Raw genomic sequence first — 22,973 nt, 5'->3', positions numbered from 1 at the left:
CACCACAGCACGGATCCGAAGGCCCCTTTCTATGCTGGTCGACATCAACGATGCCTGCGCAGAAGTAGCGGAAACTCGAGCCGGACTCGCCCTTCTCCCAGCTCCTGGACGTCACGCTGAAAGGTCGAGCGCTTCTGCGGGGCGCTGCCGCACCCTCTTCTGCCCCGTCTCTGCGCTGCTGCCGCTCGGTTCGGAGCCGGCACAGTTCCGGGCAGCCCGGCGCTGGGAGAAGCGGTGAAGGGGAACGAGGCCCCTCCCCCCCGCCCCTCCTCCCTGGGCTGCCCCGGGGCGGGGGGCCGGGGAGGCGGTGACGTGGCTGCCATGGCAACGTGGCCCGCCCGCGCGGCGGCCCCTCCCCGTCCGTGCCTGCATGAGGCGGAAGGGGCCGCCGGGGCCGTGGCTAGTGATGGCCAGCGCTCTGCTGGCCCTGCTGGCCCTGCTCTGGGGCTCGCAGGTGGGCGGCGGCTGGGACGCGCGTCTCCTTCGCGGCCTGAGGGAGGGGCCGAAGCGGGGGAGGCAGATACCGCGGGCGGGGGCCGGCGGACGGCCGGGAGGAGGGCGCCCGGGGTCGGCGGGGACGCGGCTGTGGCGCGGCCGTGGTGTCCGCCTGTCCCCCGTGTACGCGGGGACGCGCCGAAGCGCAGGGGTGCGGGCAGGGCCTCGGGCCCCGGTTCGTCCTGGTGCCTTCCTGCGGCTCTTCTGGCTTACGTCGCTTTATCGGGAGGCTTGTTTATATGACCTCACAGCCCTTCTGGGATAAATGCGTGCGCTGGGTGATTCTTTTTTCAGGGGTTTCCAAGCAATATGTTCTGCTTAAACGAGGAAAATACTCCATAATCTGTGGCTGAATCTACTTCTTACTGTCGGATTTTGTCCCAGTTTAATTACTCTTGGTTTTCCTTCACGGTAGTCTGGTGTTTCTTAAGCTGTTCGTCGTTGTGTCATCCCCTGACCCCTTCTCCTGGCAAGGCAATTAACAGAAATGGTAAATGGCCCTGGTCCTTCGGGGTCACCACTTGTTACTTGATGGTTCTAGCCTGATCTTTCCCTTTCAGTGCGTAGATCTCTTCCCAGTACTTGCCACAGCACAGCTGTGCTTAGCTTCCGTTCTTCTGCAGGAAAAATATAACAAAAAGGGGGAAGATTATTTTTTTCCATTGTTCTTTAAAATCTATACGTTGACCTGAATTTTGCCCTTAATGGTATCTTGCACTTCTCCGTTTCTAAGATGTAGTTTTCTTTCCTGATCTGTATTTTCTCTTTATTCTGATTATTTTTTCTTTTTCTTATTTTCATATCTTCTTGAAGTGGTTATTGATTCTGTTGCATTTGGAACCTTCTGTATGATTTCCCTCATTTTTGGAGTGTGATTTACAGATAGTAATAGCAACTTCAATGTAAGAAATTTCAGGTGTGTTTTTTGCCTTCTAATTCTAGAGCTCCCCAATCCAAAAGACTTCATTAGCTAATTTCCAGTTTGTTGAAATTTTCCCATTTGCAGTCCAAAACCCTAAGCTGCAAGCCTATTTCTGTTTATCTGTCGTCTTAATTTAAATTGAATAAATCAATTTATGATGCTTCAGTACACAGTTACCTTCTACTGCTGATTCTTCTCATCCCACCATTGTGGGATTTAACTACTAACGGATATTTATTTTTGTATTTTCAGGTTTTAAAAGCATTTGATTACCCCTCTCCCTGGAAGGGACAGCAACAGATGTACAAGCTAGACATAGGCTGGCCTAAAATTCCAGAATATTTCACTGGTCAAACATTTTGTGTTGCTGTTGACTCTTTTCACGGTTTGGTCTATGTGGGACAAGTGAGTGAGAATACTATATTTCTCTCCTTGTTAACCTAGTGTATTTTTGCCTTTAAAGTGTCTGATTTACATTAAGATATATAGATGTGTGTGTATACATATATGTGAATAATTATTGTATCAAAATTAGTGAAAATGTAAGTGTAGATATCTCTGCTATATCCATTTTGAAAGCAGTTATGGGACTGTACTTGCTTGTGCTTTTAAAAGCATTAAATTTCTGTGATATGAATGCATGATCCAACTTAACTGAGTTACAGTAGCTTCTTCCCTAACTGTAAGGTAAACTGTTTCTGGTGCAACTGACTATTCCCCTTCCCCTTCTTTCAGCCTTTGTCCCATGAAATCAAAAACATGCTGCTCTTTCAGCCAGTTACCGTAGCTGGAGTTCAGTTATTTGCTTTACCGAATTCCACGTATTGGTATCTCTAGGTCACACATTCTCCCCATGGAAAGTGGTAGGATTTAATTATAAAGCACAGTGTGAGTACTTGAGTGCCATGCAGCTCATAAGTACAGTTACAGTTTTTCATGCCTGTGTTATGCTTGGCATGTTTTTCAGCAAAAACATAAAAAGGTAATTGAAAATGAAGACCAAGATAGCTGCAGGAGCTTGGCTGCTCTGAAAATTGGACTCTATGTGATTTAAGTTGAAAGTCTAAAATGAGTGGAAGGTTTTGCATGCTAAATTTAGACCTTTCTCTCTCTCTTCTAGCTGGAAAAAGTGAGATCTAGCAGACAGTCTCAGGAGACTCATGATTCATGTGATGTTGCAAAAACCTTACACAGAGGAATATGATTATTTACTTAACATGTTTACTTAATGGACCTTTTTTTGCCTTTTCAGAGGGGAGATAATGTACCAAAGGTACTTGTATTCTCAGAGGAAGGCTATTTTCTTTACTCCTGGAATAATACAGTTGAAATGCCTCATGGTATCTTTGTATTGAACACCGCAACAGATAGTTCAGTATGGATCACAGATGTTGGAACAGGTATGTATGGTGGTGATATGGGAAGTATTAGGTGGGGAAGAAAATGCTAATATTGCAGATATTACTTTAAACAACTCATTTATTTAAGTCCGTCAAACAATTCTGAGACAGATTTGTGCTTTTCTTGCCATGAACAAACTTATCAGGTGCTGCAAAAAATACTCTGAAGGTTTGTAAGTTGTGCTGTGTGTCTGCTTGTAGCTTCTGAATTTACTAAGCAAGGGGGGTTTGTTTTGTATTTTTGGTTTTTTGGTGATTTTCTTTTCCCCCCTCAGGAGAAGTATCAGGGCGAAAAAAATCTTCTGGCTAGACTTATCTTCTGTCCTAGGTTTGGCAGCCCTAATACAACAGATGAATATTGTAGCCTATGGATTTACTAACCCACGGTCATATTCTCACTAGAATTTTGTCTGTTTGATTTATTAATATCACTTGGGAGTATCAGTAGATTTTTTAATCTTTGTAATCAGTTGTAATACTTACATTTTTATTTAAGATTGTTTTGCACTTTTTTTTTCTTAATTCAGGGGAATATGGGCACACTGTGAAACAGTATAGCCCTTCAGGTAAACTTATGCAGATCTTGGGCACGCCAGGTAATGCTGGTTCAAGTTTGATTCCCCTACAATTTGACCAACCAGCAGAGATCTTTGTCGAGGAAACTGGAGATATCTATGTTGTGGATGGAGATGGAGGAATGAATAACAGATTGCTCAAACTATCCAACGGTATGGAAAAACAAACTTCCACAGTAGTTGACCATTGAAAATTGAATTTTAAATAACACAGCTTGAGAATACTTTTAAGCAAGTACTAGGTAGAGCTGTCATTTAACATTAGTTTGAAGATTTGTTGGATCAGGCCCTGTTTTACTGCTTGTCAGTTCAGGTGAAATCTCCTAATCTTTTATGGCAAGGGCCGAGGAGAGAATGAGTTTGTTCAGTCTTCAAGAGACAAGGCTGAGGAGGATTCTTATCACTGTCTTCAAGTCAGCAATGGAGGGTGTATAGAAGACAGAGACACACATTTCTTGGAGATGCACAGTGAAGAATGAGGAACACTGAGCAAAAGATGCAAGAGAGGGGGAATTCCAGTTTGATTTTTGGAGGGAAAGATTCACAGTGAGGGTGATCAGACAGAGAATAATTTGCCCAGAGAGGACATGCAGTCTCCACTCTTGGAGGTGCTCAAAGCTTGATGAGTTATGAACAACCTGATCCAACTTTAGAGTTGGATTTGTTATCAAGGCTAGTCCTGCTTTCAGAAGCAGATTGGACCCAATGGAATCTGGAGATCTTTTATACTTAAATTATTCCATGTTTCTAATTAGCTTGCTCATATTACCCAGTTAGCTGGTCAGTTGGTTAGGGCTGTGAGTGAGGAGTTTGTGCATATCTGCAGTTGGGGAAGAGTGGAGGAGCTACCATTTCTCCTTTGTGCTGTCGTAAAACAATCTGTTAATATCTAGTTTGTAAAATGGTAAATTATTAAAACAAAACTTCCAGGTAACAAATGTAAAAAATCAATTTAGTAAATGAATATCATAATCACCCAACTGGTTATATATATATATACACACGTAATATTAATAATATAAATTATTATATAAATATATATATATTTTTAAAACACAATGCTTAACAGAGCCTTGGACTATGGCTTTTGTGTACTAGTGGGTACATTTCTGTAACCATAATCCTGAAACCGCTAATAACAATCCAGTAGTTCCTATAGCAGTTCCAGTATTTCTTGAGTTTATGTATCAGTAGCACTGTGTTTGAAAAGCCTGGGTTTAGAAATTCTACCTTTTAAAAATTACTCAAAATAAATTAAAGCTATTATATTTGTTGTTTTCTTACTGTGATTTTTTTAACTTTTATTTTTCATGGTGCTCACTGTTTAGATTACAAAGAGATATGGCTGGCTGGAACAAATGGGACCGGCATTGGTCAGTTCAAGATTCCTCACAGTGTAACAGTGGATGCTTTTGGACGGGTAAAGAATAAAGGGAGATTTTTATTTTTATTTTTATTTTTTTCATCTTTCAACAGACTTGTTTACATGTATTTGACCAAAACAAATTGTATTTCTTTTTAACTGAAATGTTGTGATCTGAGTAATTTTTATGTGATAACAGTTTTCAGTGTGATAGTGGTCGTGAGCTGAAGTTTCATGCTACAGATGCTACTGAAGTAGCTGGCTGCAAGGTTAACACAAGGGTTCTGACCAGTTACATTGTCAATGCCCATCCAACAACAAACTCTTCCTCCTGCAGTTTCTACAGCTTGCATTGTGAGAGTACAGGAGAATTATGTTCTGTAATAAATATCAACCCAAACACGTTTCTTCCAGTGACTTTAATTTCATATTTGGAAATTCTAAATAAGCTTAAGATGATAGTAAGGATCTAGCTAGGTTGTGGTCATCAGTCCTTTTCTACATGCAGCCCAAGGCATTCAAGAGTCTACTGCCAAGTGTGAATTGTAGTCTGGCTTTTGCTCTGTTGCTCTTGTACAGGAATTATGTGGTTGCTCCTCAATGTGTTTCAGGGAAAATAAGATTGCTTGACTAAAACATCTTAAATCACTGGTTTGAGCTAATTCTGCTGGTGCTGTCTGAATCAGAGGAAGAAGCATATATAAAAATCACTTCTCTGCCAAAACTGTCAGGATGGGAGGGAGAAGAGAAGGGACATGGGTGCTTTGTTGAAGGGTAACAGTGAGTATATACATTCACAGATAGCAATCACAATGGGCTACTATTTTATTGCCAACGTGGTGTTGATCATCAGCCTAGGTTAGAAATAATTGTCAATTCCTCAGAAATCTAAGAGACTGCTTTAGTAGCGTTTCATTTAAAAATCGTGATGAAGGAAAGTTGGCCTGAGATCTTTCATCCTGATTATTAAATGAAACACTATTAGGGCAGTCTCTGAGATTTCTGAGGAATTGACAATTATTTTTAACCTGATGAAAGCCATGAAGTTTACTTATCAGACTGACGAGTTGTCACCAGCTAAAATTCAATGGCTGTAATGCAAGAGAGGCCTTCACTGGAACTGTCTAACAGTATTGCTAGCTTGCAGTGTTTGTGAACCCAGTTAGCTCAGGGTGGAACAGAGATAAGCTCGACAAAACATGCTGAAAATGCTCTTAGTGTTTAAGTTGCTCGATATTTATAGTAGTATTAGGCAAATCAGAGGTTTTGCAGATGCAGTCGTCATAGGACTGGATCGTAAAATGAGACTACTATAGAAAAACAAATTCTTAGCAGGTGACAGACCAGTATCATTAGAATTAAATAGGTGGGAATATGTCCTCACTGGCAGGGGGGAAATCCTACTAAATATATCCATATTGTAGTCACAAAAATGAAGAGAAGGTACTGATTTCTCTGTTAAAGTAGTATAAAATAATTTGTGTGTGTTAACTATGTGGCAATTTTGTTTTATATCTGGAAGTCACATCTACTTACGTAGTTTTGAATGTGGAGGTACATTCTTCCAAGGTGTACTTCTTTTTTACTACGGGATACTGTGCTCGTGTAAGAAACTAGTGCGTTTCATTTGTTCTATTTGTGAACATCCATGATTTTTGTTCTTAACAGGTATGGGTCGCAGACAGAGACAACAAAAGAATCCAAGTTTTTGATAAAATCACAGGGGAATGGCTTGGGTCTTGGAGCAGCTGTTTTGCAGAGGATGGACCCTATTCTGTCAGGTGTTGAACAGTTCTTCTAGAAGCATACAATTACATAAATAAGGTGTACTCTTACTGGTGAATTAAAATGTTGATAGTTAATGCTTGATGACAAGGACTTAACCAGTTTAACTAATAGGGTGCTGGACCCTAATCATATGCAAAGATATACACAGTTGTATCTTGACAGGGAAACCCTGGCTTTGTAACAAGCCCCATGGATTTGAGTGCAGGATTTGGAGCTTAATTTTCAAGTTGTTGTGTGTTGTTGACCTTACTGTTGCAACTTTTAGAGGAAGGGAGATTGTCTTGAATGAGTTTTCTATAGCATAATCTGTCTCAAGGAGCAGCAACATGTAGAGCAAGGCTTACAAGTTAATTGTCAATGTTTCACTGCATTTAGTCTCTTGTAGCCTTCAAACCCTTGGCTATTAATGAGGTTTTTTTTGTTTTAAAGTGCAAGGTTGTGTTAAAATGAGATGTCATATGGAGTTTGTAATTCAGAAATATATTTCTGTCTTTCACAGATTTACTGCCAATTACAAATACCTGATTGTAGCTCAGATGAATATCAACCGGTTAGCAATCTTGGCAGCGCCACCGGTTGGCTCTATTGGGGACTGTATTATGGTCAACGCAGTCCAGCTGGCAGATGAAACCAAACCACACCTTGTGGATGTAGACATGAAGAGTGGAGCAGTCTATGTTGCAGAGATTGGAGCCCAGCAAGTACAAAAATATATACCCTTAAGCTGATGGTTTGCCACAAGTCCTGTGGCACAAGCTGTGTGACATGTAAGACCTATGACCACATTTCCTTGAGTTTTCTGTGGCTTGTGTTTCGTTAGACAAGCACAGAACATTGTACTCCCAGAACTGCAGAGCTAAGAATCTGTCCTAGCTGTTCTGCAGTCCTGGAGAAGTACTTGGTCTGGAGCTGTTACTCATTTTAGTAATGCTATGGTGGCTTTTGCTTTTGTTGCTGGGAATTGTAAAATGACTTTGATAAGTATCTTAATTTTATTATATAAAACTTTACAAACACAGCTGCTGTTCTTAAATGTATAGGGTCATCCTGGGGCTGCTGTACTTAGCCCGTATGTGGTGTTAAATGAAGGTCAGAGCTGTCTGAATGAAGTGTATAGATTTCCTGGGAGGCGAACGCCTCATTATGTTTCTTCACTTTTTTTTTTTCTATTAAATCATTGTACTGATACTGAATATAGGGATGAATTATGATATTGAATAAGGTGCTGCTGGATACTGGCATCAGTACTGTTGCTGGCATCTGCCTTAGGTGGTTAATAACATTAGCATTGAAATACAAGTTTTCAGCTCTAGCTAAATGGTAAAGTCTGTAATAAGCTGTTGTGGTTTAACCCAGCCAGCAGCTAAACCAACCACACAGCCGTTTGCTTGCTCCACCCCCCCCACAATGGGATGGGGTGAGAATCGGGGAAATAAAAACCAATAAAAACTCTAGGGTTGAGATAAAGACAGTTTAATAGGACAGAAAAGGAAGTTGGTAGTAATAATAATGATAACAATAAAAGAATATACAAAACAAGTGATGAACAGGTGAGGCTTCGGGCAACGTGGTCTAGTGGAGGGTGTCCCTGCCCATGGCAGGGGGGTTGGAACTAGATGATATTTGAGGTCGCTTCTAACCCAAGCCATTCTGTGATTCTAACAGCACAATTTCTCACCACCTGAAGCTGATGCTCAGCTAGTTCCAGAGCTGCCTTCCTTAAGTTAAATTGATATCAGGCACTACAAACTAACTTAAAAGTATGTGCAGGGCAGCCAAGTACTGATTTTTAACTAAATCAATTCTTAACTTGATTTGATTTGTATCAGCATGAGTTTTCTGTTCCAGAAGACTTCATAGCGGAACATATTGAAGTTCAACTCATTTAAGTTCCTCAAGATAAACAAATTGCAATTTGCCAGGAAAGTCTTAATCGGCATTAGGGACTGTGAGACCCGTGATTTTCTTCCAATTTTATTGAAGCTCTGTTGGTTAGCAGCAGCGCGTCTGTTTTGATTTGGGAATTTTTAACTATTTTGTATCCAAAACTTAGACTTTATCAACTCCATTAATATCTAGAGTTAAGTTTCTTATGCTGTATCCTAGCAGATGTCTCCAAGCTCTGTCCTAAAAAATGCCATCTCTTTCTATTCCCAGTCCAGACTGGTTCCATTTTGTTTGCACGTTGCTACAAGATTTTAAGTTAGTTCACTTATAGCATAGAGGGAACTGGGTGTAGGAAAGTGGAAAGGGGAAAATGGTATGGCAGAAATGAGACAGTGAATAACTGATGACCTCTGTAAAGCTGTGGACCCACATTCCATATTTATCTTGGGAGGATTTTTGCTGTTTCCACACAGTTACTCTACTGTGTGGACTACTTTAAGGCTAATTACCAGCTAAGAGAGGCAATTTTTTTTCAACTTCCTTAGAAAGGGAATATGGGAAATGGAATTATTCTGATGTGAAATAACCACTTCAGTGAATGTTATCAAAAGCAAACGCATCTTAATTTGGCAGATTTCAAGCTAGAATCACAAATTTCTGGGTCAGCAGATGGGAAAAGTGTCCAGAAAAGTCAGATTCATATTTTCTGTAGAAAGTAAGTCAGCTGTGGAGCCTGATGGCCTGATTTCAGTACTATTTGAGATTAATGCACTAAATACGACAACAACTTTGTTGTTGACTACATCCACAATAACAAAAGCAGATCTAACCTGGCTGCCCTCATGCAAGCCGTAGAACCAGAACTTCAGGGTTATACACTAGCAAATACAATCCATCATTCACATGGTCTTGCATGGGAGCCAGTAAGCAATATTTATTAGCTGAAAAAGTAGCAGTACTTCCTCTAGACCTAGATGTACAGGTCCACATTGCTTTGCAGTGTGTTGTGTGGATTTTCTAACTAGGTCTCCACTAGCTCAGGGATCTCTGCTTTGTGTGCAATTTAGCTATTTCTCACCTACACAAGGTGGATTTATTTTTAAAAATATTATTGTAATATCATTAACTATATTTGAGTTTGTCTTGGTGGCGTAAGGGGTCCAGGCACATCCATCCTTCCTCACCACATCGTCTCCTTATTTATTTTTCCTTTGTCACATCTATTTGAAACTGGACTCAAAGCTCTCTGGGAACATGCTTCTGTGTTCAGTAAAGGATTAGTGCACTTTTGGATGTTGATGAATAAGTTATTTCTACAAGGTTCTGTTTGCTGCATGGATCTGCTCTCAACTCTCTTTTTACATAGGCTTTTGCAACCCCCAGAAATGGGCAGCAGTCATCCTGTTTTGCCTGGCTTTATTGAAGTAGGCCATGGTGCCAAAATGTGCCTTGCCTCTCTAGGCATTTGGGTATCTGTGTTAAGAAGGGATGCTCGTTATTAACTAGTATGAGATGTTTAGACTCCTTTTTACCTCTGGTGTCTGTCACCAGACTGAGAAAATGATTGATTTGTGCGCTAACTTGCTAATTCTCTGAAGGTTTTCTTATGTATCATCTTGAAATTGATTTCTGAAAAATTGCATAGTAGGATAATTTGATAAAATAAATTGAGAATTTCCTGTTATGAAAGGCTTGAGTGCTTTATTTCTGTACTAATATTAATACTTCCATTGCAATGGATTACTTCTTTAAATGTGGGGTTCTTAGCACTTTAGTAAGGTATTTAATAATTTCTGATACCAATATTCAAATGTAATCTAAAATTTCATGTTATCTTTATACATTAGTATTTCTGTGGCCCATCTCTTACACATTCTGATTTAGGTATGAAAGAAGGCACATAAATCTCTCCCAGATGTATTCCTCAGAGTAATTAGTAAAATGGTATGATGAATTACATAAGTACCAAGTATTTAAAGTGTGTACCCTTTTGATGCTTATAAGGGAATTAAAAACAAACTAACAAAACACTTCTTCATATAGAATCAGGTTTTATTTCCAGAAAAGATTCACTGAGCAATCTGTTTTTAGAAGGTCAAGAAGGGACTTCTCTATGGGTTAGAAATACTTGCACAAGAAGAAAAATAACATACTACAGTGTTAACTGGACAAGAAAGAAAACTTAAAGTGATTGCTAGAATGCCCCAGAAAAATCTAATTTTAGTTAATAGGTGCCAACTTTTTAAGTGTGATAAGTAATGACTGGAGTATCCAAGTAAAGAAAATAGGACTATTCCATGTTTTGATGTCTCAAATTTGCAGACATTTGGGGGCTTTGGGGGCTCTTTTTTTTTTTTTTTCTTCATTGGTCCTTTTCTTTGGATAAGTACGAAGATTGTTAACTGGATGACATTCCCAAGAGGTAAAACCAGGTCTATTAATACAGTTCATCTTTAATTTTTTTCTGTGATGCTAACCAGCCTTTTTTTTTTTCTTTTTGGTGTTATCATAGTCAGCAATTGATTAACAGTATCTGTCTGGCCAAAACAAAAGAAGCCTGAATCAGGTTTGTGCCATGGAAGATCAGTTTGGTGAGGCTGAACTATTTCAGTAAAAGCTGGAGAGGAAGGTGCTTGTTACTGTAAGTTCACTGCCTTAAAGTGGTTGTTAACCTTTTTGAAGCATTAAGTAATTAGTTATCTTAGTTGGCACTTCCTTAACAATTTGTAACCTGAGAAGCATTCACAAGTGATCCATCACCAAGTGAGGGTTTGCAGTCACTGAAGTTGCTTGTATAAAACATAGGAGGGCACCAAACCCCTGCTGATGCTTGGCATACTCAGTCTAGCTACATACCAGCAAATGTAAACAGCTGGGAATTTCTGAACATTTGGAGTAAGTCAACAAAGATAATGAATTGCTCCAGACTTCCTTTCTCTTTTCAAAATAGATCGCTTTAAACATAAGCAGATAATTGTATTATAGTTGTTTTGTCTTATTACTACTGGATTTATGTCCATCTTTTATTTATTTCCATTGTTTTTCCTAGGGAAAAAAACCCCACAGTAATTCAGTGTCCAGAGACAACTGGGTATGGTGAATTGCTTCTTCTAGTCTTTATGTCATTGATTTCAATGGAATTACTCCTGATATGTTGCTCTGGGAACATAATAATTTATAATAGTATAAGAGTAGCAGCATAATTATACTAAGAGAGCAATGCCAGTATATTTTCCTACAGAAGCGACCCTGAGTGAGATTAGAGCTAAGCTTACTGGATCTCATTCACCAATTTTATTCTACTCCTCCTTTTTCAGCCTTTGTCTAAAAAACCTTACTCCAATTTTGTATTATTATTTTATTCTACTTTTTTGGGGAATTGCATCTGCAAAAATTGTATTTGCCAGCAAAAAGTTTGAACACGGACTTTTCTTTGGTGATTCAAAGTATTTGAATCTTTCAGTGTTCATAAAACATCAAAGTCATATTGCTTATATGAAATATGAAAGTAGGAGCATATTAATTTATGCACACAGGATAATTTGTTACTGTGTTAAAGCCAAAGTAACACTGATTCAAATGAGATATTGAATAGACATATTGTATCATAAGATCACATGTTAGGAAGCTGGGGAAACCAAATATTGTGTGACTGGATCTGCAAAACAGAGGTAAAAAACTTTGCCCAGTTACATCAGGAATAAGCCTATTAATTCTGTCTGAGCTATGATGGGATCTCTTACAAACAAATTAAAATTTAAGAAATCTCTTGAATAACTAAGGTCTATATATTTTAATCCTTCCTAGTAGGCAATAAACATCATTATAAATGGAAAGCTTTACATTTAGTCTGGTTTTGTTTGTCTTCAACCTCATGTTTTCTGTTTTCAGCTAGCTTAGAGACCTAATACAGAAATTTTCTTATCCCCTGTGGACTCATTTACAGATGATGAGTGAGTCATCTCTTGCTCTGCTCCTTGTCCAAGCATATATCGGAAAACTTGCCTTACAGTGGAAAACTGGTAAGGCTTTAATTTCAAAATGTTTTCATAGCATTTTTTATTAAAAACAAACAAATCCAAAAGAATGTTTAGGGCATGACAGGAAGTCTGGATATTAGAACTGCCAGCACTAAACCTATCTGTGTGCTGTACAGGAGTAATGCTGTCTCCCCATGATTTGATGTAGCTGAATTTGTTTCTGCTCCTAGCTCTCAGTACAGTACTGTCTCTGACAGTTGTCAAAAAATTTGGGTGACTAGATGGTCAAGGTGTAAAGGAACCCTTCTGGAAGAATAGACCAGAATAGATACTGAGGGTTTTTATCTGTGCTTGCTGTTGAAGCCCTTAGCAAACTTTTCATGCTGTTAACATTTTTGACAGGGTCTTAATTGGAAGATCTGGCTGAAATGGAAGTGTCAGTAAATGGCTTATTAAAACAAACTGATAAGTTGCTAGCAGGTGTTCATTTCATTAAGGTCATTCAGTATTTTCAGAAGACTTCCGAAATACTAACTTTTGCTTAGAACTGCCTTAGTACCGGGGGGGGGGGAAGGCTAATAGAAAGGAAGGAAAAAAGGAAGGAAAAAAACCCCACACCTGTGTGTGAGGATACTGGAGAGATCCAATGGAATTGCTGGCTGTACCTTGCCAATTGACATAAACCATAATGAAAGAGTAGATGGATATGCAACTATGAAATCTATTACAGGTCTTTAGGAGAATCTCTGAGCATTTATGTCAGGATGATTTGGCTAATAAAGTTTGCTTAAATTTGAATAAGGTTTTCAACAGCATCTCTTGCCAACTGTCCATAAAGAAATTGTGTGGTATAAGAAAGAAGGCATAATTATGGATGACTAATTAGAAGATTATAAATGAAGTATATTAAAAACTAGTTCTGTCCTGCTCAATCATTGATAAATGATCTGGAAATGGACTTGGGAAGTCAGGGACAGAATTTACTGACAAATCCAAGCTACTCAGTCTTGAGACTAAAGACAAAAGCTGCGAAGAGTTGCAGAAGGATATAATGAGATTGAATGACTGGCAATAAAATGGCAAATGGAATATAACACTGATAAATATAAAATCAGGTACAATTTTATATATGCTATGATAGCTTTGGTACATATTGCCATTTAGGAAATGATCCTAGGCTTGTAAAAGATGGTTCTATGAAAATATCAGCTTCCAAACTCAGCAGCAGTCAGAAAACAAAGAATAGTGGGAGGTACCAGGAAAGTACCAGATGATCAAACTGAAAGCATTGCAATGTAATTACGTGAATTCCTGGTGCATGCTCATTTTGAATACTGCAGGCAATTCTGGCTCTTCTTCTAATCTCAGGAAGGCTAAAGTGGAACTAGAAATAGCAGAAAGAAGGGAAGAAGAGTCTGTTAAAAATCCTTGACTGGATCCAGCTACCATGTTTGGTGTCATCAGCATTTCATCATTTAAGGCATCTGCGTGAACATGCCTTTTTCCCTATTGCTGCTGCTCTGAACTAGTTTGGCTTCAGAACTCGGTGAGGACGTGCAGTCTGCTGGCGTGCGGAGGTGGGGTGGAGAATAAAGATGGGCAGAGACATGCGGTGTCTATTATGCAGGAGGAGTTAGCTTGAAAGGAAGATAAGAGTTTGCAAATATCCTGAGGTTTTAGTGTTCAAGGTCCTTTTTGAATAGAACATACAGTCACAAAGTCAATTCATTGGTCTTACCAAAAATCAAAAGTTTTGGAAAGGAGGCCAGAGCTATCCTTGCTTCAGCCTGGTCAGCTTTGATGTTCTGCCCAAGGTGCATGCCCTGGCTGTCTGTGGCACCTGTCCACTGTCCCAAAGATGAAAAGCACTATATTTGCTGCATCAGGTAACAAAATTGCATTAAATACTAATTTTTTCTGTAATACATCGTCACCCATGGTCTGACACAAACATGAGGCAGCACAAGTGTAGGCTAATTTTTGTTCAAAGATCGGAGCACTTGAAAAATTTTGGAATTAAAATGAATGTGATCTTTCAAACTTTTTAATAATTTCCAGCCAAGACAGAATGCTGATGGTTGTGCTGATTCATTCTCACGTGCATGAACGTACCTGGAAGCAGGAGGCAGAAGATGACTGTTAGCTCCCAAATGGGGCCTCCTTATACGTCTCGGCTGCAATGTTCATAGCAGCGAGTGACTGGTCTGCAAGCAAACACCCATATTTATCTCCTCAGGGATGCTGTAAAAGAGAAAGGAAGGAAGATATCACCGTATTAGGGGCATGTACTTCAACACGCATATAAATCTTGTTGTGGAAATGTGTCTTTAACCAATTGAGGAGGAGACCTGGAGGTCAGGGGGAGGAGTGGGGAGTTATTCTACGTAGTGTGTTCCACACTAGTTGTGTAATAAGGCTTGCAGCATCTTACTTCATGCTCAGTCTAATTTCGGAGATTTTAAGAATGAAAACTCCAGAAAACTGTTACAAGAGTGAGAGATTATGCTATAACCAAGGGTTGCCATGATGTGCCTCCGGGGTGTTGGCTTAACTTTATGGTGGAAGATGCTACCAGACAAAAGCAGGAGAAAAAAAGTTTGAATCATCTGTAAGACAGATAACAAGCTGGAAGAATTAAAAATATTTGAGAGAACTTTTAAGGTGGCACCTTTCAATTAATTTGAAAATGCTGGCCTGTGTTCTTACAGGGATGCATGGCCAGCAGAGAGCTCCTGATTTTCATTTTGCCCAATCTCCTTGTTGTAGATTTCCTTCTTTCTCATAGACAATTGAGTCGGCAGGAAACACAGGTCACAGCCACTATTTATAAACCACCTTTTATTAATTAAGCTGTTGCTATTAATAGAGTCAAGCTGTTGTTATTAATAGTAGATAACTATTTCACAGTGCCTCCGCCTCCCTGCTCCCAGCGCGCAGGCCCATGGCTGCCCTGCCAGAGCACCATTTGGGAGTCCCACCCCAGCTCTCCCAGGAGTGGAGGGTCACCCTGGTGTACTGGTGACGAAGAAGTCCTTGAGGGGTCCGGTGCTTCATGCAGTGCCTACATACCCCGCAGTCTCTGTGCGCAGATGGCAGCCAACATCTCCCTGACTGCGGCCAAGTTGCATGGCCACTGCTCATGGCCGGCCCTGTCCCCAGCCAACCCATGTGGATCTACCTCTGGAGGTCACCCAGCTGCAGAGGGCTGCCACACACAGCCCCAGCATGTACTTACCTTCCCTCTGGCCTGCTGCTTTCTCGTCACCATTTTTCCATCCCCGTGCAGTTTTTAGGAATGCACGTCGTCATCCCCGCACACAGCTCCCTGGCACTGCACAGGAGAGGAGGACAGGGTTGCAAGTCAGGAAATCCTGACAGCACTGGAGTGGCTTATGTTAAAAAAGTCTCTTTTCTTAACCAACCATTGCAAAGGAAGATGCAGCTTATCTGAAAAGGCAGACTCGCTGGCAATCTTGAAGAGGCCACCTCTGAAGCAGAGCCGGCCACCAGGCTGTCCTAGGAAGGCTGCCAGGTGCTTTGAAACCCCTGCAGCCCTGTGGAGCAGTCGTGTAAGGTCTCGTGCATCACATCTGCTTGTCCCTGTGCCCTTCCTGTCTGCACCGAACCCAAGGGCCCTTCGGTCCTGACAGCGGCTCTCTGAGCACCACCTTCCTTCTCCAACAGAGGAAGCAATCAAACTGCCGTTGTAAAACCCATAATGGTCTGCAGACACAAGCATGGCAACATTTGCAAGGAAAAAATAGTATCTCTCGTTAGCACAATTGTGGTAGTTTAAAATGGGCAATGAGCTTTTGGGTTTGCAAGGCTCTGTGTAATTTTTTGCTTTAAAACAACTATCATCTCACTAGGTATAATAAAGGAAATCTCGACTTGCTGAAGAAACAGAAGTTGTGTAACAAATTTTGGATTGTATGCATTGCATCTCCTAAACACGAACACATACACACGTGTATATAGATAAATATATCAGAAGTGTGTGTAGCAGATGCAGTGTATATAATCTAACATTCATATATATGTATGTTATTTTTATTTACTTTGTATTGATGTAGTCTGGGTCAGAGGCATGCTGGGAGAGAAGAGTGGTAACAAATGCTTCTATAATGGAACTGCCTAAGCCACCCAGTATCAGCAGTAGTTCATGGCTGTGTTTGCACTGTACGTACATGCAACAAAGCCCTTGCCCTGGGGGCCATTGCCAAGGAAATGGGCCAGTGTAAAAGAAAAGCAATATATGATTCAGTAGGACAAAGGAGCTAACCTGAAACCTCCGTGCTTTCAAAAGGTGGTTCACTTTGGTGTGAGGGGTCCATTAGATCAGCTCAGGTGTCCCAAAAAGTGCTATTGCACCCATCTAACTCACTGCGTTAATTCCAGTGTATGAGTTTTAGTGGATTTTATGACATCCTCACTTCTCACTGTTCTGCTTGGGGGAAATTTCATCAGGGATAAGAAAGGAATAATAGCTGCTTGACCCAAAATCTTTATCAGAGAAAAAACATTTGCAGCTTGATCTAAAAATCTCAAACCCCATAATTATTTCAAAAGAAAAAAAAAAGTGCTTGGCACCATACAATACATGAGATGAAAGTCTATGCCTTGCCAAGAGAGCTTGACATAAGCACATTACAGATAATGGAAACAGTGGAAAAATTAAGAGAGAGGAAATTCTGAGCACCTTCTAAAAAGTTTTATTATAAACATACTTGTTAGCCTGTAGAAGGATTTATTTTTCACTGTAATGTGGTTAGAGGTGAATCCAAGTAAACAAAGCATTCAAAATTTAAGTAGACCACAGTGGCATTTAATGAAAGTATGAGTCCATGAGACAGGCTGGAAACATATCCTTTTTCTTAGACAAAGCTTTATGCAAGTCTAGTCAAATTAAATGTGATTACCAGTGCATACATTTAAAAAGCTAGCACCAGGATAAAGCTATCCCCGGGATAACGGTTTCAAATCTGAAGTGTAGATTAGGCTCCAAAGCAGGAGTGGCAATTGGTGATATTTAAATAAACACCAGCAGGCCGGTGGCCAGTAATCCCACTGCTCATCCCTCGCTAGCCCGTGCCTCCTCGGCGAGGGTGAGTGGCAAAACCGGGTACATCCTCTGAAGCGTAATAATTAAATGGGCTGAATCCTGCACGGCCGGGCGTTCAAAATGCAAATGCTGCTGCTTTTTAAAATTCAGCGGAGAATTTATTAGCCTTTTATATAGATAATCAGATGCAGTGGGGGAGGGATAAAGGGTGAAATTGAAGCAACATTGGCAACCCAGAAACTGTGGGACAAATGGGATTGGGTTGCTTCATTCTTGTTATGGGATAAGACTATTTTAGCTGCTGCAGTGGGTTTAATTGCCTGGCCTTAGTTTTTTTAAGTGGGCAAAAGCACTGGAGCCTTGTGTTGGTCCCTTACTTTTTGTTTTCCCACTCACTCCACAAAGGAAGGCAATGAAAGAAAAGGGGAAGCTGGGCACTGTTCCTGGCCCGCCAGGAGCACAGGTGCTTCTCTGCAGCCTGGAGAAGTCTCCAAGTGTCCAACATGGGCAGCTTTTGCTTTGCAGCAACCCCACTCACCCACAGACCACCCCGATGGGACAGATGGGGAGAGGGAGCAGCACTGCCTCTGGACAACTTCTCCTCCCAGTTTTACGCAAGTGTTTTACTTGGGGATCAGTGTTAGACCCTCCCCTCTGGTGCGCTGTTCCTCTTCTTCGAGAAGGCTGCTCAGGAAACTCCTAGGGACTATGGTGAGCTTATCAAAATATGAGCTATGTGATAGGTAAAGCCAATTGTGTCACCAAGCTGAAACTTTCAAACACTTGCCTTTATTAGATGCTGGTTTTGTTTGCATTTAAACTCTGAAGTTGAACTATCCAGGCTGAAATCGTCCATGTGATGGATTTCCTTTATCTTCTGCTGAAATCAGTGACTTCAAAGAAAGTATATTGTTTTCCACTTATTCAGAAGAATTATAAAACATGGAGAAGCTCTGCTGCCTTCCTACTAAATATGGCTTTAAATTCAGCAAAGGGCATGTCCTCTGCATGAGATAATTTCCACTTGTTATTACTGTGGAAAATATGTGGATGTTTGGCTGTGCAGTGAGCCTGGAGATGTCCGAGGAATGGGGAGCGTAGCCATGATGCATGTGGGGAAAGGACAGATTTAGGGTAACAAACACAGATAGCATTAATTCTGACGCTTCCTAGGCTTTTGCCTGCTTGAGTTAGTAGACTTAATAAGGTTTTTAATGTGCATATGTGCATGTAAAGTAATGGGTTTTGACTATGTCCCTTTAACCTGGTAATCCTGTTCACAATTCACAATACCCCAGCACAAAATATCACTCAATGAAAATAACTGTTGTGCAAAGTGAACCCTAAGACATAGCTGAGGAGCACATAAATTGCAATGCAAAGTAGGCTTTTGGTGTTACTGAGAAAGAAAATAATCCGTGTCACCAGAGGTGGGCTGCTTCTTTGGAGCTTATTCTCTCATACAATTTTCCTTATAGCTATGTCCAATGGTGTTTTCAGTGTATGTGCTTAAGTGGAGGGGAGAAAACTGTTCACTGGCAGTCTCAAGAACCTACGATAAAAACATTCTTCCTGGTTTGTCAGTTACTCACTTTTGTTACTTCTGTAGTCAGCTCTATCTTTTGCTCCTTCTTAGCTTTAAATTTTCTTTTGCTCACCTTGCCTGTACACAGATACACATACAGAACAGGCCAGTGTCCCCTCTCACAGTGTCAAATTCAAAAAACAGCTTTAAATGCTTCCAGTCTTTTGCAAACATAAATAGTAATTTGAGTCACAGCAATAAGTATTGAACAAATAATTTCCTATACTGAGCTACAATAGGTGTCTTCCTCTCTACACCTCTTCTAATTACTCAGTATTATTCTTATTGCTTATATAGCTTTGATGGGTTTTAATGTGCTTAAGATGTTTCTCCAGGGTATTTTCCTAGATTCTGATGAGCAGAGTTATTTTATGTTTGGTCCTTTCATCTTCTTAGCATCTTATTACTTTATCAGTTAAGATTTTATGAGTAGTCCTATCTTGCTAAAATTTGCAAATCAAATTCCTTTTAATTTAAAGGAGAATGATTTGATGGTAGTGTCTGCTGGGTTCAGTTAAAATAAATCAAAACACACTCAGTGTAGCTGAAATTGTCCTGAAAGCAGAAAGGCAGTTGCACTGTAAATCTGCGGGGGTGGAGGTGATGAATTACACCACGGAAGAAAATGAAAACCAGATGGCACTTGCCAAACACCAACACAGTGCAATTACGCATAGTGGAGACATAACCACATAGCACGTATACAAACCTGTTACCTACATCCTCACCAGACTGCTGGGTGGAGTGAAGTTGGAGGTTTGTTAAGGTGTCTGGTGACATCGGGGTTTTGCGAGATGAAGACGAAGCAGAAGCTTGGGCTGAATGAGCCCAGGGTAGAGATGAAATGATGGATGGACGGTTTGCCAGGAGCTCCCCAGCGCTGAGGGCTTTGCCCAGAATTGCTGCACGGTTTGGAGCACCGGTGGGGCAGGGAGCTGCTGGCTGACCCAATAACAAGGGGGATGAAGTCTGAGTTTGAACAGCATGATCTTTCCCGCTGCCTTTACTACAGCTCAGGCATCACTTTGGTGGCCACAGATAGTTTTAAAACCACAACTTCAGATACATTATGAAGCCAAACCCGGTACAGGAGGAATCCAGACCTCATATAGGAGGAGAAAAAACTTGTTGGAAAGATTAAAACCCTGACTGCACTGCAACCAGGAATAAAATTGTCACTGACAGCTACAGCAGAAACAGGATTTCGCCCCGTGCAAATACACCACTTTTTTTTGTTGCTGTTGTTGTTGCTAATATGACCCCACTTAATAGGACCATGGCAAACACAAGCAAACACAACCTGGTGATGAGGGACTGACAACAGAACTGGGTTGGTTCTGCTGCTCCAGAGCATCCACAGTTTACAAGCTGAGGAGTGGAGCTGTAAGTGAACGGAAGTTTTTGCACAGTGAGCTATTGCTTATTAAATGTTGTTGTTCAAATTTCCTTGCAACTTTAAAGTAGATTTTCCAATCAACAGATGAGTCATTCCCCTAACCCTCTTTATTTTGCCAACAGACAAGCAAAAAGACCCAGCTGATATGCAGCTTGGCATATTGCCATTTTATGATTCAATTTACTATCATAATAGTTTGTTGTTCTGCTTTGTTTCTGTGAAATTGATGGATTATAATAATGATTTTGCATATTGTATTTCTCTTTTACTCCTTAGTTCTAGAAAGGTATTTGGATCAGTTTTCCTGCAAGTGAACCATGGCAGGGGCATGCCATTTTTATTTAGAGATACCTAGGTTAATCTTTATTATCAACATCTGCTATTAGCAACATTAAAGAGGAAAATCAATTTCCAAGAAAATCTTTCTGGCCACTTTCCCATCAGCTAAAAGGTCACGGCACCGCAGAGTTAAAACCTCATCATCTCTACATGACTATTCTTGCTGGGTTTGTTCCAGTTAAAATATCTTGTGAGATGGTCATATGAGTGCTTTATGAGTGAATGAAGCAATTTATAGAGGATATGTCCCCTTTGGGTGGAATTTTCCACCCTGCAGCTGAGATGCAGTAACTGACAGCTCGCCTGGTACAAAGAAAGGTACAAATCGAAACAGGAGAGGCTAACAGATCATGTAGGTATGCATTTGTAGGGGTTCTGCCATGCAGTGGCCCTGCAAAGCACTCAAGGTGAAAAAGTTTGGTCCGTTTACATTGCAAAACCGACCCCTCCTTCAGGTCAGGTGAATGTTGCAAGACAGAAAGATTCTTCTTGGTGAGAGATTCCAGATGAGATCTCTCATCCACCATGTTTTGCAGGCAAAGGTCTAATAGATCTGTCAGCTATTTTTCTTGCAAAATCCTCCTGCCAGAGGTGGCTAGGGGCAGGCATGGCAGCGTGCCTCTGCCTGCCAGCCGGTGCTGACCTGGGATGCGCAGCTCCTGACAGCTGCCCTGATTTATACCCGCCTGATGCTCTCCATGGGAAAACAATGTTTGCTCTTTCCTTTGGGCACCTGGAGGAGAGTCTGTATTCCACTATCTCAGGTTGAAAGGCTAGATGGCGAAGGCTATGTCCACACCATTAAAAACAACAAAACCAACAGAGGGTTTTGTCCCTCTCCCTGAGTGACATGGACTGTCTCACACCCACACTGCCCAGGGCATGTCCCTTCCGTAGCACACCCACCCCATCCTCTCCCTGGATGTCCTTCAGGACCCTGCTGGTGCCCCTCCAGTGACAGAATCATGATTTGGAATGGGTGTGTGAGGGGTGTGTGTGTTTCTTTTCCTTCTTTTCCCTTTTTTTTCATTTCAAATGTCCATTTGAAATAATCCAAGGTTTGCGCTGCAGCTCTGAATGCCACGAACCTGCAAGTGGGTGTTTTATTTGCACCAGTGTGTGGCATGAAGACATACGTCAATGATGGAGGGTCAAGTCCACCCATGGTGCCTTCTGGGAGGAGTTGCTGGGGAAAACTCTCCCCAGAAGCATGGCTGGGCTTTGTCTTGGAAAAAGCTCGTCGGAGTGGTCAGGCCAGCCCGTGAGCAAACAAAAAATTCAATCCAGTGCTCAGGCTCACTCCCTGCCCCACATTTATTTAGCAGTACTGGCATACCAGGAGCCAGCACCTTATTTTAGCCAGAACAATGTAATCAAATGAGCAGAAAGGGAGTGACACAAACCATATCCAACACTGCACACACTCACTCCCTGCCAGGAAGCAGACATTCCCATTGGATGCTGTTAGTTTAATCCAGAAAAAGAATTTAAAAAAAATAAAATTATATAAATATATCTATCTGGCAGGGAAGGAATCTTATGTCTCTCAAGTCAAAGTGCCTCCTGGGACTTCTCTCAGGGAACTCAGTGCATGCCCCACCTCCTGCTCAAGGTCCCATCCAAAATTATGGTTTCATCTTATGCAAAACACCCTAATTTTTGGCATGAAAATGAATACTGCAGCACAATCATGGAAATTCCTCTCTTTTTAATAGGATTTTCTGCCTGGCTAATATAAATTTTCTTTCAAATGAAAGCTGCCTCCGAGTGTGTTCTCCCACTGGATTCCGGCCCAGCCAAGAGAAAAGGAAACTCCAGAGTTGTTCTGTTCTCTCTGACAATGATCAATGCTGCTGAGCGACGTGTAATGGCAATATCATTATTTATTTTTTATTGATTTGCTATCATTACTCTCTGTTGCATTGCTGCCTGCTGCCTCTCCCCATTGGTTTAAAAGGAATGTTACACTTTGGGTTGTTTTTTTTCCTCCCAATGCTTTTGCCACCCACCTTTTTTGTTGTTGTTGTTGTCTCCTGTCTTCTAGCCATGAGGACAGTTTTCTGCCATCATCATCCTTTATCTGTCTCAGACTTAGCTCTTGCAGCCCTTTTGCCCTAGAGGTGGGTGAATGGATGACAGTGAATGAAAACAGGAGGGCTGCACACCCAGGCAGAGTAAAAT

At 41.0% G+C, this 22,973-nt stretch overlaps 1 protein-coding gene across 1 annotated transcript; it reads left to right on the top strand.

Annotated features, from left to right (window-relative positions):
* The first annotated feature begins 16 nt into the window (after positions 1 to 16).
* On the top strand, positions 17 to 10,120 carry NHLRC3 (NHL repeat containing 3). Its single transcript, XM_075741948.1, is given in 9 exon segments — positions 17 to 157; positions 159 to 302; positions 305 to 454; positions 1,670 to 1,822; positions 2,670 to 2,817; positions 3,345 to 3,545; positions 4,721 to 4,812; positions 6,424 to 6,536; positions 7,043 to 10,120. Coding segments are annotated over 9 exon segments (1,356 nt in total). The 5' UTR covers positions 17 to 31; the 3' UTR covers positions 7,272 to 10,120.
* Positions 10,121 to 22,973: the final 12,853 nt, after the last annotated feature.

Source organism: Balearica regulorum, chromosome 1 (assembly GCF_011004875.1).
Source record: "Balearica regulorum gibbericeps isolate bBalReg1 chromosome 1, bBalReg1.pri, whole genome shotgun sequence".
NCBI lineage: Eukaryota > Metazoa > Chordata > Aves > Gruiformes > Gruidae > Balearica > Balearica regulorum.
This window is presented reverse-complemented; position numbering and strand designations above follow the sequence as displayed.